General features: G+C 33.1%; 1 protein-coding gene across 4 annotated transcripts in view; it reads left to right on the forward strand.

The window, feature by feature from the left end:
• The window catches only part of LOC120328778 (bridge-like lipid transfer protein family member 1), a 57,576-nt gene that overhangs the window by 36,333 nt on the left and 7,179 nt on the right, over positions 1-14,064 (forward strand). For 3 of the 4 annotated variants that reach the window (XM_039395316.2, XM_039395317.2, XM_039395319.2), the window contains 24 exons: positions 462-581; positions 937-1,023; positions 1,108-1,190; positions 1,575-1,724; positions 2,053-2,157; positions 2,583-2,732; positions 3,412-3,620; positions 3,755-3,923; positions 4,308-4,478; positions 4,869-4,933; positions 5,752-5,952; positions 6,339-6,380; positions 7,411-7,454; positions 7,821-7,966; positions 8,545-8,675; positions 8,903-9,465; positions 9,834-10,000; positions 10,274-10,415; positions 10,809-10,874; positions 11,072-11,298; positions 11,496-11,610; positions 11,809-11,938; positions 12,233-12,298; positions 13,058-13,173. In XM_039395316.2, the coding sequence (XP_039251250.2) occupies positions 462-581; positions 937-1,023; positions 1,108-1,190; positions 1,575-1,724; positions 2,053-2,157; positions 2,583-2,732; positions 3,412-3,620; positions 3,755-3,923; positions 4,308-4,478; positions 4,869-4,933; positions 5,752-5,952; positions 6,339-6,380; positions 7,411-7,454; positions 7,821-7,966; positions 8,545-8,675; positions 8,903-9,465; positions 9,834-10,000; positions 10,274-10,415; positions 10,809-10,874; positions 11,072-11,298; positions 11,496-11,610; positions 11,809-11,938; positions 12,233-12,298; positions 13,058-13,173 (3,465 nt within the window). The remainder of the gene's footprint in view (positions 1-461; positions 582-936; positions 1,024-1,107; positions 1,191-1,574; positions 1,725-2,052; positions 2,158-2,582; positions 2,733-3,411; positions 3,621-3,754; positions 3,924-4,307; positions 4,479-4,868; positions 4,934-5,751; positions 5,953-6,338; positions 6,381-7,410; positions 7,455-7,820; positions 7,967-8,544; positions 8,676-8,902; positions 9,466-9,833; positions 10,001-10,273; positions 10,416-10,808; positions 10,875-11,071; positions 11,299-11,495; positions 11,611-11,808; positions 11,939-12,232; positions 12,299-13,057; positions 13,174-14,064) is intronic. The other variant, XM_039395318.2, reaches the window with a different exon arrangement.

A 14,064-nucleotide genomic window follows, 5' to 3' on the forward strand; every position in this document is an offset into this window, starting at 1 on the left:
CATTAAATTTGAGCATTATCAGTGAAATCCTCTTCATCAGAATAATATTTATATTTTATAATTTTTACGTGGTTTGAGACTCACTGTGACAAATTCAAGTTTTAAATAACAAAGGGAATTGTGAATGTGATTTTTCCATATTTAACGAATGTCATCATTTTTAAGTTAATTTTATTTTCAAACAATTGATACTACCAACTTATTGTCAAATTGTAAATGTCAGTTGATCATTCAATTCATAGAAATCACTACAGATACGCATGATTATTTTTCATACTGGATGCAGAGGTGCAACAGCTTTCACAAAAAACACTTCAGTAATGGATGAAGCTAATCATTTATTTAATCGTCCATTTTCTCATAGCATTGATGACAGCTTCCTTGTTGTCCGACCATAAATGTCGGTTGATCATTCAATTCATAGAAATCACTACAGATACGCATGATTCTTTCTCATACAGGATCCACAAGTGCAACAGCTTTCACAAAAAACACTTCAGTAATGGATGAAACTAATCCGTTATTTAATCATCCATCTTCTCATAGCATTGATGACAGCTTACTCAATCCTCAAACCACTGGTGGGTGTTTTTGCATTAAGAATACAGGATTTTAATAATTGTTGAAAAGTAAAATTTGGCCAAAAAGTGATGTTTTTTATGTTCATACATTTTTCAAAACAATACTGTATCGATGGATCAGTTGGAATTTTCCTTATCGAAATAAATATATATTTATAAAACACATAACTCTGCAGCGTAGATAAATATGAACTGATTTACATATATGCAGAATATTTCAGGCAGTTTGATGTGAGTTTATTCCTATTTATGGAATTTACATTACTGATTCTTCTATTTTCGATCATATTGAAGTGTGTTTTGAATCTGGGACTTGGTATTCAGTAACTAAAATTTCAATAATTTGTTCATTAAGCTCCTGCTGAAGACAGCGATAACAGTGTTGTATTGGTATCATTGAAACGTCCTTTGTTTTTCATCCAACCAACTGCATTTGATAAAGGTAATGAACATTATTTTACATATAGTTCTTCCTGAATTTTTACTTGTTTTTCATCATAGCTTTTGATCTTTTATATATTTCCAGCTATTCTTATATACCTCTCATACAAGAATGCATATGAAGATTGGAAAGAGCAACAACAAAATGTATTGAGAGCTGCAAGGCAGGTTAGTACCTGTACCTGTTTCATGGCCAAACTTCCTTTGAAATTCGGATTGAAATTCTGTATGTAGGTCAAAAAAGACAATTAAGTATTAAACCATCCAGAAGAGTAGATAATCTTAAAGATCGGTCATCTGGGCCCACTTCCTCGCATAAGTTATTGAAAATTTGAATAGTCTATGCTAGACTTGGAAATTCTGGTTCTTTCTTCTTACCCAATAGATCTATACATTCATGTTTCAGCTTGTTTAGAGTCCTAATCATAGTATAAGAACACCTCATTAGCTCTTTTAGGAGCTGTGTTTGAGCTATTTGCTAGAACATCTATAATAAATTCGCGTTTTAGGTTCAATCCAAACAGAAAATCTTACACATTCATGCATATTCAGGTTCGAGATGCTCTTCAATCTGTTAGATCAGCAACATCAGTTCCAAAGCAACCTCCACAACCACAACGTACCAGTACTGTGTTTCTTCAGTTTTCCGTGAACGACTTAGGAATATGTTTACCTGTGTCACAAAATGTACAACTGCATGAAGTGAGTTAAACGCTGAAATTTCTGTTTTGCTATTTGTTTTGTCTTTTATACCGGGATCCAAGTAAATTGTCTTTAATAACAATGTTGCCTTTACTTTTTTTGGCATTCAAGTGATATTTAAATTTTAGAGTGTGTAGAGGTGTAGAGGTCACAGTAGATGTCAAACATTTTAGTCTGTATCTTTTTAACTTAAACTTGCTAAAAAAATAAAAAAATTTTGAATCTACGTATTTGGAATGATATTATAATAACCATATTTTATTGTTTCTTTTTATGGAAATTCTAAAATGGAAGAATACTAATAATCAGTATTTTTCTTAATTCGCAGGTGACAGAACGAGATGAGTTGCCAACAGCTCTTGTATTAACGATCGACAATACATTGATCAGTGTTTATTATTCAAGATCTCTTACAACTAAAGGACAATTGAAGGTTATTTTATTATACTTATCCTTCCTATTTTTTGCCCTTAACAATATTTACAACATATTCCACTTTCGATGAAATAAAATACTGAATGAATACAAATACAAACAATCAAAATAATTAATATATTGACAACTAAACAAGCACTAACTGATCAAAAAAATAAAACACAATAGCAAGGAAGAATATTAAGATTTGTGATTCTGTACAGAATCTTAAACAGCTTTGTCAGTATTTAAGTGCAACCCCAAACATTCACTATTACGCAATATTAAAAGAAAGCAGTGGTATACAAATGATAAAAGTAGATGGTGATAATTGCATAAAAATATAGACTAACCACATTTTTATTTGGTCTAATTTGATAATTCTTTTACCAATTTTTATTTGAGTTTATTGCATTATTTTCCGATCTATTACTATCTCTTCAGGGATTCTGCTTAAGATTTGCAGATGACTTTCAAACATCATGGGATGATTGGAGATATAATATGAATGGAAGTACTGGTGATTTATCGAATCCTCAAACTCAGAATGTTCATATCATGAATGCATTGGTAGTACCAGAAGGGACTTATGAAGTAAGTAGTTTGATTGTTTGTCGAGGTTGAATTAATCTTGCCAGTGCATTGGCAATGTGTGTTGATTTTGATGAATATGTAAATTACATTCGTAGACAAAATGAAATGATATAAAGAAAGAATATTTGAATACATTTGAAATTAGTTCTGTTGATGGAATATTTTGGTATGTTATATTAGATTTTGTGCACTTGAGTTCTGACATCCAGACTGATATAGACTTATTTAACTCTGCTCGGCGATATGGCACATCCTGCTCGCAGGTTTGAATCCTGTGGGTGATAATAATGTGCAACAGATAACTGGACGAAAGCGGTGGTATGCGTTTTAGCACCTTTCCTCTCCCCTGGGATAAATATGTAAACCCCAACTTCTGAGTAGTGCTGAAATCAACCAAAACAGGCTGTCTCAACTTTCCTGCCCTTTAACTTCAATACCTATAGCCGATAAATGATAATTCATGTTCAAATATATTTTGTATTTTATTTGGTAAATAATATGATTTTAAAGCAGAAATCTTTACTCTGCGTTTGCACCACTTTTGATCACTAGGCCATAAAGCCGTAAATTAATGTTAACAACTTGGGGCTCGGGTGGATGTACTCAAGTTAGACTTACATGAGTAATAAATTTTGCAACATTTGATAAGTTTTTATATCCTAGTATTACTTTACTTCAGATATTGTCGGACACCACAACATACCATTCACAATCTGGTGGACCACCCGTTGCTAAGACAACCGTTAATGTTCTTTGGAAGATGAAAGGAATGGATGTTCATCTTGATACAAAAATTGGATCTTATTTTTCTCGATTGATTGATACGTTGATGGCAATCACTGGTCATGATGAACCTAATTATGATGATGATGAATTAGATATCAAAATGTAAGATGAATATCGAAATTTTTTAGTTTAAAAATTGTTTCAATTTACCATAATAACCATTGTAAAATTACTGGTTTTTCTCAAAAATTAAATATCTGTTGGTTCCAGTGAATAATTTAATCCATTTCTGACAGGTCTGATGGGGAAAATGATGATAGAAACAATGATGCTGTAGATGGAGGTAAATTACCAAGTAGAATGAGATCAATAACAACATCATCTGTGTCATCCACACAACAACCTCTTCCTTTGCAAGTTCATAAAGAGAGAACGAGAAAAATTGAACATGAATTAAATGAACAGGTTAGAGTCATAGCCAAGCTAAGAGACTTCAAATAACTGTAATGTAACATTTAATGCAAATCACGACATGCCCAAAATTCATCCAATGTTTGAATCTATTAGAAATTTTTATTTCATTTTTTTCATTTTTTTGGAAACAAATTAGCTTTTGAATAATTAGTCAAAACAATGAGATCAGAAAGATATCATTTATTTATTTTTTTGAAAAATATTTGATAAATAAAATTAATAAACCAACAAAATTATCTTACCTCAATGCATTTATTTTCAATATCATATTGGTATGGTACTGTGAATGATGATACTGTTTCTTGAATACTTGGCCAAACGAATAAACCTTTCATCTATTTTTTTGCTGCCATTATTTTATATTTTTTGTTACAGGTCAAAGTAGTAAATGATTTGAGGCAATTAGGAGCAAAACAATCAGTTGTTGAGGAAGAAGAAAGAAGGATGCACGACCTTGAATCAGCTTTATCATCCAATTTTAGACGTGTGTTCAAGAGTAAATTACAGAGATCAAGTCTTAAAACTGGAAGTCGAAATACGAAACAGGTTTGTCATTTTGAAAATATATTAAGTTATGATCAAGTGCATCAGCCAGCTTCATATTGGACCACACCTAAAATATCTTGTTTTATTTTGTCATCTTGGAGCCATTTCTGCAGAATTCCAATTTTGCAATTTTGACTTGATTCCATAAACAAATTTCTGTTGAATCTATATAGTGATTCATATTTCAGAATTCAAGCTATAGCCTCCATCCTTGCATTTCGTGCTATAACCAATAAAATTGCTTTTCGAAAGCTTATTTGAAAATGAGATATTTATCGATTCTAACATAATCTTCATAAAAAATATCCAGAAAGCTAATTTCAGTGTAAATAGTCAATTTTTTCCATATGCTGCACTTATATTATGTTGTTATTTTTCATTTCAATACAGGAACCTCCAAGGAAATTCCGACCAACTCATCAACGTGCAAAATCAGCAGTTACTGGAGATACTGGGTATTTTTTGTAGAACTTTTTTTGTAGAATATAACCTCTCTTCAACTATATATCTTTTCTATATGTTTACTTGATATTCTTTGTTAAGGTTCTTCTCGTTATTTTGTCATACATATCTTTATTTCAATGCCATCAAATTTGAGGGCTGACAAGTTTTGTTTACTAACTGAATTAATCACATAATTTAAAATATTGGTGTTATTAATTAAAACGTAATTTCATAAAATATTCCAATCTTGATGTTAATTATTTTTAACGAATAATTTCCATTTGTAAGTGTAATTTATTGTTATGTTTCCCAGTGAGATAATTACTTAGAATACCTATTTAATGATGTTAACAATTCTATCCCAGGGATGGCAAATCTTTGGGCTACTGAATGGGTCACATATTATATTGACTTGCGAGTCAGTGGTTCGCCATCCCAGGTTAGCTAGAGATTTTTTATTTCGCTTAATTCTCAATTTTTTATCCATCAGTTTTTTCAATTCATCCTTGAATTCATTCTTAAGTCTCATCACGATTATTGTTCAAAATTACAAAGCCAGTAACTCATCACCAATCCATAAACTCATAAATTGTGTCGTGCTTCATGAAACCATGGTGGGCATATGGAGCTGGAGGTGTCTTTTGGATCAAATGCAAAACACTTAAGTAAACCTGATTAAAATCAAGCAAACCTAGTCAACATATATTCAGAATTAACTGGATTTATAACAAAATTTTAAAAATTGTAACATGACTTCCTGTATATTTCAATTTTTTATAATACTATGAGTTCTGCGTAATTGCGAATTAACATTATCAAACACTTACAGAACTGAGCTCCCACCTCGTACATCTGCTTCTGCTTTCTCCACCATTCCTTTCAAATCGAAAGACAGGTGGCCACCTGCTACAGTTCGTGATGCATACAGTGCAAGTCATATGCAGAGTAATTTATCGAGTCCACTTCATCCATCACCACTCACATATGAGTCTGATCACGTATTTCCACTTACACCTGATAAAAATTATGGGTAATTTATTATTTAATTCTTCAATTATAATTAAACTGTGTGGAATTTTTTTTTTTCAATTTTTTCATTAATAAAGTTGAAGGTCACTGAATTTTAAGTAGATAAGTATCCTAATAGGTTTTCTTTAAAAATCTTTATGAAATTGACTCAACTGGAAGTCTCACAATCATATGTTACCTAACGATTATAGATATTTTTACTATGGTTATTTTTCATTCGTCACTTTCCTGCCATGAAATTTAAATTCAAAAGTAATTCCTCATTTATCATCTGCTACTTGCGCAGAGCCTTTTTCTGAGTGACTTGGTGGTGAAAACACCTAAAATGCTAGGTCACCAAGTTTCTTTATTCTGATTGCCCATACCATTGATACTCTCATGTTTCAGAGAACCTGAAAGTTTTTTTCCATCTTTACCATTAAAGATCAGGTAAATGGTAGCCTTGACTTGAGTGCTTTGCTTCAGATTGCCTTGTCATTGTGCCATTTAATCTGGTTTGTTGAATTGGGCAATCGATTTGGCAAATATAGGACCTGTATGTAGAGCCTAACCAGTATCAAATAGTAGTGGTGTTTACATAGTTTTTAGTCGGTTTTCCTTTAGTTAGTTTTCTTATTGGTAATAATCTATATGGTATTGTGCTATTTAATGCAGCAGTTTGCTCATGTCTGTATTGTCATTTATAGCGAATTAAATATGGTAGACCAGGGATCGGCAACCTTTTATCGCTCGCGGGCCAAAATTAAAGGTTACAAGTCATTGGTGGGCCGTACATATTTTTAGAATGTTAAAAATCGAATGGATGACCGATGAATCACATTTTATCACACAAATCAGAAGATAAATTTTAAGCAGCGCACTAAGACTGAACATTTTAAAATTTTTTGCGCCATTAAACCAATGCACTTAGCATCAACTTTTCCGCGTTTTGTTCTCATTTGTCTAAATTATAATCAAATTATAGGCTCATTAAACGAGTAATTGTGAATTATATACTTGTAATTTAGTCTGCACGTAAATTCTTTTGCATGGAGAATATAATTGACAAAACAGCTATAATTTGTTACTATAATTCAGTGAAGCTTCGTGGGCTGGATTATATTGCACCCCGGCCCGCGGGCCGTAGGTTGCCGACCCCTGTGGTAGACTATATGGACCAGACTGATAAATTTATTTCTTTTTTTCTAGTTCATTGTGCGTGAGTGTGATCTTGTGTAGAGCGTAATTTCAAACAGCTATCAATTTTTGCAATAATATGTGTTTTTATGCCTGGCTATGTTGTTTGTGATCTCGGTCAATCTGTATTTACTAATGTGCAATTCTACGCTATACTTCAGTAGCTCTTGGCACTTCAGTGGTTGCCTTTAAACTTCGCTTAGATTTTAATTTCTTTATCTCCGTGAATCTCCGTAAAAAGTTACAAAGAAATGATATATTTCTGTTTTGTCAACATCTACAGGCAGCTTGATGTTTCTGATGACACTGACATATCATCTGATGAAGGTAATGTTGCTAAAATTTGGCAATTTTTATTTATCGGGTACAACTTCTGTGAATATCTGATAGTATGAGACGATTATACGGTCAGGGTATTTTGTTTTTTGTTGTCGAGTGCCACTTTTGGTATTTTTAAACTTTTCAAAATCAGAATTTTTTATTCAAACTGGAACTTCACCTATAGCTAATTTTCGAAAGCAAAATTTGTCGTTTCTGGAGTAAGCTGGTGTTGTCATTTTTTTACCCAATAGAGATAAAAAGTTGTAAATGGAGTCATATTGGAGTAAAAATATGGTCCAAGTATGTTTCCAATATGCTAATACCAGAGCATCTTTGGCCTATACCTGGTTCACAATATGGTAATCTTTCTAGATGATTTTGATGGAAACATGGGTGGAGTTCCTCTTCGATCTGGACAAGCTTTATCTGATCTTCCTGCTGCAAGAAGATCATTGTATAATCAACAACATAACTTGACTTCTTCAAAATCAGAAAGTCAACTTGGAAATATTTCACAGGTATTCATGTTTCATGGATTTTTCACTTCAGCATATTTTTGTAAGAACTGACATGATACAAATTTAATGTAATAACGCTGTTGGGTAGAAATCCCTAAACTTTAGGCCAAGTCGAGTCACTGTCCATGTCCAAAATTGAGTAAATTACTGAAAAAGTCTCACTGAGAGTCAGTTGAGTATGAGTCATGAGTCATTCTATTTCGATGGCTCAAGTCACTTCGGATCTTAGATGAATGGTGACTCATCTCAAGTCAGATCCTCCCTAACAATGTGTGAAACCTCCATGAGATTTATTTGAATTTTAAATCACGGTAATATCTCCGTTAAGTATGAATCCAATTTTCTCACTTATGAAAGTCATTTTATAATTAAAGCTACTTGTATTAATTATTAATAGTTTTCGTAATTGTGTATCCTCATAACTTAGTATAAGTCATTGCATGTTGGTAAAGTAGAAAACAAGAAGTAAGCAGCATCATGCCTATAAAATCAGTAAGATTTGCATCTTTTCTCAACTTGCCTAGTATTAAGTAGGCCTTTACATCACCATGATTCACCATATCTATATTTTTTTTTAGTTAACAACAGCTGTTGAAGCAGATCTTCAATTAGAATTGGATATAAGAGCTGAAGTTGACGGTGGAAAAATAGAATGTCATCCTCATGTGCAAGAAATTGATGTTACTATGAAAGCAGATTATGGAATAATGTATGCAGAGATAGATAATCAGTACTTATACAGCAATTGCTAAGTTCGCTGGAAGCGAATACATAAATCTAAAAATCATGAAGTTTGTCCCATCTTATCTAAATTGGGTAGTCAAGCTTAGAAATTGCCTTGTGATTGAGTTGTCTCTGAATCATCAGCTCTCTCTTCCCCTGACTATAGAAATGATATGACTCTCTTCTTTTGATATTGTATTGTATTTTTTCCAGCCCTCCAACGTATACAAATTCAAAGACAAGAAATTACGTGAAGAACACTACAATATTTTACATTCCTGGTGTCGATATCAGAGTGCATTACAATTCTGCTATATCTGGAACCGTACCACTGTCTACAAGCACTAAAGACAAAATGTTCTCATTTTCTCCAAAAGCAATGGAGACTGTTTCAGAACAACATGAGACGGGTCCAGTAAGCGCAGAATACATTACTCCACCTCCTACTGTTACTGTGTCTTCAACTTCTGCAAACAATGAAAAAAAAATTCCCGGAATCCCTGTTCCTAATATTGAAATCACGACTCCTTCTCATTTCGGCAAAAAAGAAGGAAATGTGTTTGTTATGCCAGAACCGACAACAAAAGTGTCCCCTCCATCAACAGAAGCAAAGAGAGCTTGTGTTCATGCCAAGCTATGTCTGCAATCTCTACCTGAAATGGTCATCAGTCCTTATTTGCTGGATTTCTTGGAACAAACGTTGAATGGAGTGGCAACAATAGATACCCCTACTCAATCATTCTCACAAAAACACTCTGCTACATCTTCACGTCAGGGTAAATTGATGTCAAATTTTCGTGTTTTTTTTTTATAAATTTAAGGAAGTTTGCAAGCATTCATGTTTCAGACAAGGAAATTATTGTTTTTATGTGGAAAATGAAGTGAAACATTTTGAGCAATAACTTTTTTAAATCAAATTGATAAATGCCCAAGTAATCTATATTTCAGATCACAATGAGGAAGTGTTCATTGATTAAAAATGTTTACAATACTTATAATTTTTCCGATTCTATTATAATGGGGTATAGTGCAAAAGTTGGCATGTCCCTCTAGAACTCTTCTTGAATGAGAAGCCAACAACTAGTAATGGCATCCTTAAGAAACTCATAATGTCAATTAGGTCTAAACTTAAACTTATGTTTAGGTTCACTACATGAATCATTTCCTTATACTGATGATGAAGCCTCAGATTTTGATGCAAGTGAAATAAATGACAAACAACCTGGTGATGGATCAGTTTTATCTTCCGAATCTACTCTTGTGTCTCTTCCGCTTGATGTTGTTGTTTCTGTCAATGTTCAACCATCTCAAGTATTTTTTGAATTTTGTGATCATTTTTCAGATACTGAAATTATAAAATGATAGATACAAATAAGTGGATCACGATCATGGATAACTTATACTCATATTATGCTCTCTCTATCGATCAAATTCGTGAAAATTGTGGATATATTTATGCCACCTCGTAAATCTCTTTTAAAAGCTTCTTTGGAAGGTTTGGAAGGAAGAAATCATTCATTCAACTACTTTTTTTTAATTTAGCCTCCTATTCTGTTTGCAAATATGGCTTCTATTATTCATCAGGTTCGTTTCAACTGCGTACCTATGTCTCGTGTCGAATGTTTGTTGCAAATACCAAGTATGGATTTAGCGTTCAGCAGTATACAAGATGATTTTGATGATGTCTCATTCCCTCCATCTAGCCAAGAGGAGGCAAATGCAAAAAGTAGGTTGAAGTAGGTTAGCACATTCGCTCAAAGGGTATCTTTTTTTAGATGTTTCATGTCATGCCTTTAATCTGAACAAGGCTTTAGCCAAGTAGGCAACCAGGAGTACTAGGTTCAGTATGATTGGAATCTTTTTGTTCAGTCAATACCTGACCATATTGCTATATCCTGGTTTAGGTAACGCGCTTATTCTGACACCAGCCTAACCAGAGTTTGGCATTATGGTTTCAGAAAAATGATTTCAAGAATAATTATTTTGTTTAAGACAAAGTTGAGTACTTCTTTTAATTGAATTTCATTAAAAAAAATTTACAATTACATTTCAAAAAATTATAAACCAATATATATCATGCTATATATATATATATATATACCAAAACCCCATTTTTTAGAAACAAAACCGGATAACGAACCAAAGTTAACAAGTCAATACTCGGAAAGTTCTTCATCAGGACATCGTAAGAATCATTTTTTTTGTTTATCATTTATTTTAGTTTCACCTCTTCTATTGCAAAAGTCTATCCATTTTATTGCTGCTATGCAAAAAACTGAGTTTTGGTAAGAGTTCCTGCTTGTAATATTGTTTTGACATCCAGTTGGTCTATATAAAATATCTTTTTTATCCATCAATCATTTTGCAAAAACTTATTTTCAGAGTCACCAAAGGGTCTCAGTTTCTCTGCTGTTTTGTCTGATTTCTCTGTATATGTTTTTCACCCATATGGCGGGAAACAATCTGGAGCTGCAGGTAGTTCATTTCTCCTTGATATGACTGGAAACAGTTTCACTGCAAGTCCTGGTCCTAGTGCAACTGATTCTCCTTTCTCTAAAGTTGGAAGTGGACGAAGGGACTCACTGAGTGTAAATCTTGAGTTTGTCAAGGTGAGGGATGTCAGTGGAGAGTGGAGTCATCTCTATTGTTTATTTTTGATATATGAATTAACAAGGCTAAGTATATCTAGTATGAAGTTGTTTATGATTACTCATCAATGCAAAGAAGCATAAATTCTGATTCTTCCACAAAGATATATTTATATATAGTCAAAAGTTACATTTATATGAATGGCTGAATTTTTTAGATTAACCTCATTCGAAAAAGAAAAGGTGACACAATATTTGTTGGAGATATATTTTCACCAGGAAGAGGAAGAGTTGATAATGTTATTGTGAACGTTTCTGGATTATTGGACATTGGTAAGAATACTCTGATATGTTTTATGTGAAATCTAAACAGCCAGTGAATATTAGTCAGCGCTATATTTCCTATCAACAACTAAATGGGATATTTCTCAAACCATGGAAATTTTATTTAATGGTATGCAACCTGCACACCAGGTCTCAATTTCATATATTTTCATGTCATTGATTTTTGGAATTCCTATTTTGAAACAGGGAAAGCATCATTCAAGTATGACATGAGACGTCTGAATGAGATTTTAGCTTTTCCGAGAGCTTGGTATCGTAGAAGTATTGCAAGACGATTGTTTCTCGGAGACACTAGTGAACAACCACCAGCTTCACTGTAAGTCGAAGCTTCGTTTAGTTATAACACTTCATGTTCGTGAAGGACTGCATGCATTCATTAGCTTGTTGAATGTACGGTAACTATGCTAGCCTTGAAGTTCAAAAATTATTGGTTTGAGCCATGCCTATTACCCCGCAGACTGTATTAAATTAAATTAGTTATGGTGAATCAGAACAGTTTTGTTCCTTCAAAATATTCATGTATGTATAAGTGATGGCCTTGTTTTGAGCAAAGGCGTAAAGCACTTGATAAGATAAATAAACTGTACTGAATAATTGTTTTTCTCTGCAGTTCACCACAGACCCAACCAAAGTTTTCAAAGCAGGCACGTTCCAGTACAAAGCCAGTCATTTCAAGGTACAATATTTGGATATTTTGTGTATAAATACTTGTTATTTAGGGCTGGGAATGGTTAATCGGTTAACCGATTTTAGATGGTTAACGGTTACGATTTATTTTAACCGTTAACTGACATCTCAGATACAAATCATCTTTATAGTGTACAATTCCTTCAAAAATGATTACGTTATCACAACTTTATTTTCTGCGTTGTTTAATTCAAAAGAACATCACTACCTGTATTGGTGAGGACTCAATAAATGGGAAAAATAATTGGAGTACCAAGATTGCTGATTATGAAAATTTGACAATGATGAATTCAGAATCAGTTTTCCATCGAAATATCTTGTTCACGATTTTATTGCAAGATCGTATATTCATTGTCATCCAACAAGTGCACAGTTGATGCCTTTTTTCTTCATGATATCTCCAAGTAGAATTTACACATCAAACACTGAAAACTTGTCACATAAATGACATTTAATAACAGAATCGGGTTTTACTAAAACATTACCATATGTTCGAACCACGCTGCATCTCTTGCAGATCATGAAACTATTTCGATTCGTGAATAATTTTGAGCGATACCGCGATAAGATCAAGCGAAATGGCTTTGTCACCATTGTGATGTAAAAAGCTAAAATTATAAATCATTACGTGAAATGTCACGACGCAGTTAACCGATCAATTTTACCCGGTTAACGATTAAAGTGTTTTTCCTGAAATTTCCAGCCCTATTGTTATTACATGCATTTAGTTACATATTTCCATTTCCAGATCTCGTGCTCACACTGCGCCTGTAGACAACAGTATTCTAAGTTTTTTAACTGTCGATTCACCGTTGTCTCCTCATCAACGAAATCTAAATTCAAGAACATCTCATTTTCAACCTGGTAGGTTGTGAGACTTTTGTGTTCAAACCATAATCAATCATGTATTAGAAATGTTGAAAATTTTTATGAATTGTTCCCAGGCAGTGGGTGAAGTCCGGAAACATGCAATGAGGCACGTTTCGTTTGGCAAGATACTGGACTAAAATCGGACTAGGGTTAACGATATCTCAAATACTATACCATTCATCGAAATGGGGTTATAGGGCTACCAACATGCTCAAATATCAGCTGGAATCCTATGTCTTTACTTTACTGGCAAAATAGGTCCAACAAAGCATGCAATTTATTTGCAGTCCATTTGTTACCATCAACACCATAATAACATTTCTAGTTTAATCATGGATATTATATGGAAAATATTGCATTTAGTTTTAATAATTCTCTCTTGCTAGCATACCAGTACCAGAATTATTTGACAGTTGCAAGTCTTAATATTGCATAATACAGGGGTGGGCACAATTTTTTAGTATAAGAGCCACATGCTGCAAGTCAGAACTTTCAAAGAGCCGCAAAATTTGTGAATTTATTATTATTAAAATACCATGAACAGAAAAAAATTTCACACAAGAGTCTAATAACAATAAATGGATAAACAAGGCAGCTATACTTAATTATATGCACAATTTGAGCTCATTTAATTTGTGATTCCTTATTTACGAGAGTAGTCTCGTAAGAAGTTTTCATGATTCGTTTCATGGTGCCCTTTAAATTGCTGACTTTATTCTGACTCAGTAGCTTATGACAGATTAGGCCCAAAGGTTTATTCTCCTGACTGGTAAATTCGTACGTTCTTCCCATTCTGACTTGACAACTCTGTTTTCATCTTCGTACTTTCGTTTTTTAATTGAGGACATTTCGCACTGTAACTTAGACTGACTAACCGCAATCAAG

Source organism: Styela clava, chromosome 7 (assembly GCF_964204865.1).
Source record: "Styela clava chromosome 7, kaStyClav1.hap1.2, whole genome shotgun sequence".
NCBI lineage: Eukaryota > Metazoa > Chordata > Ascidiacea > Stolidobranchia > Styelidae > Styela > Styela clava.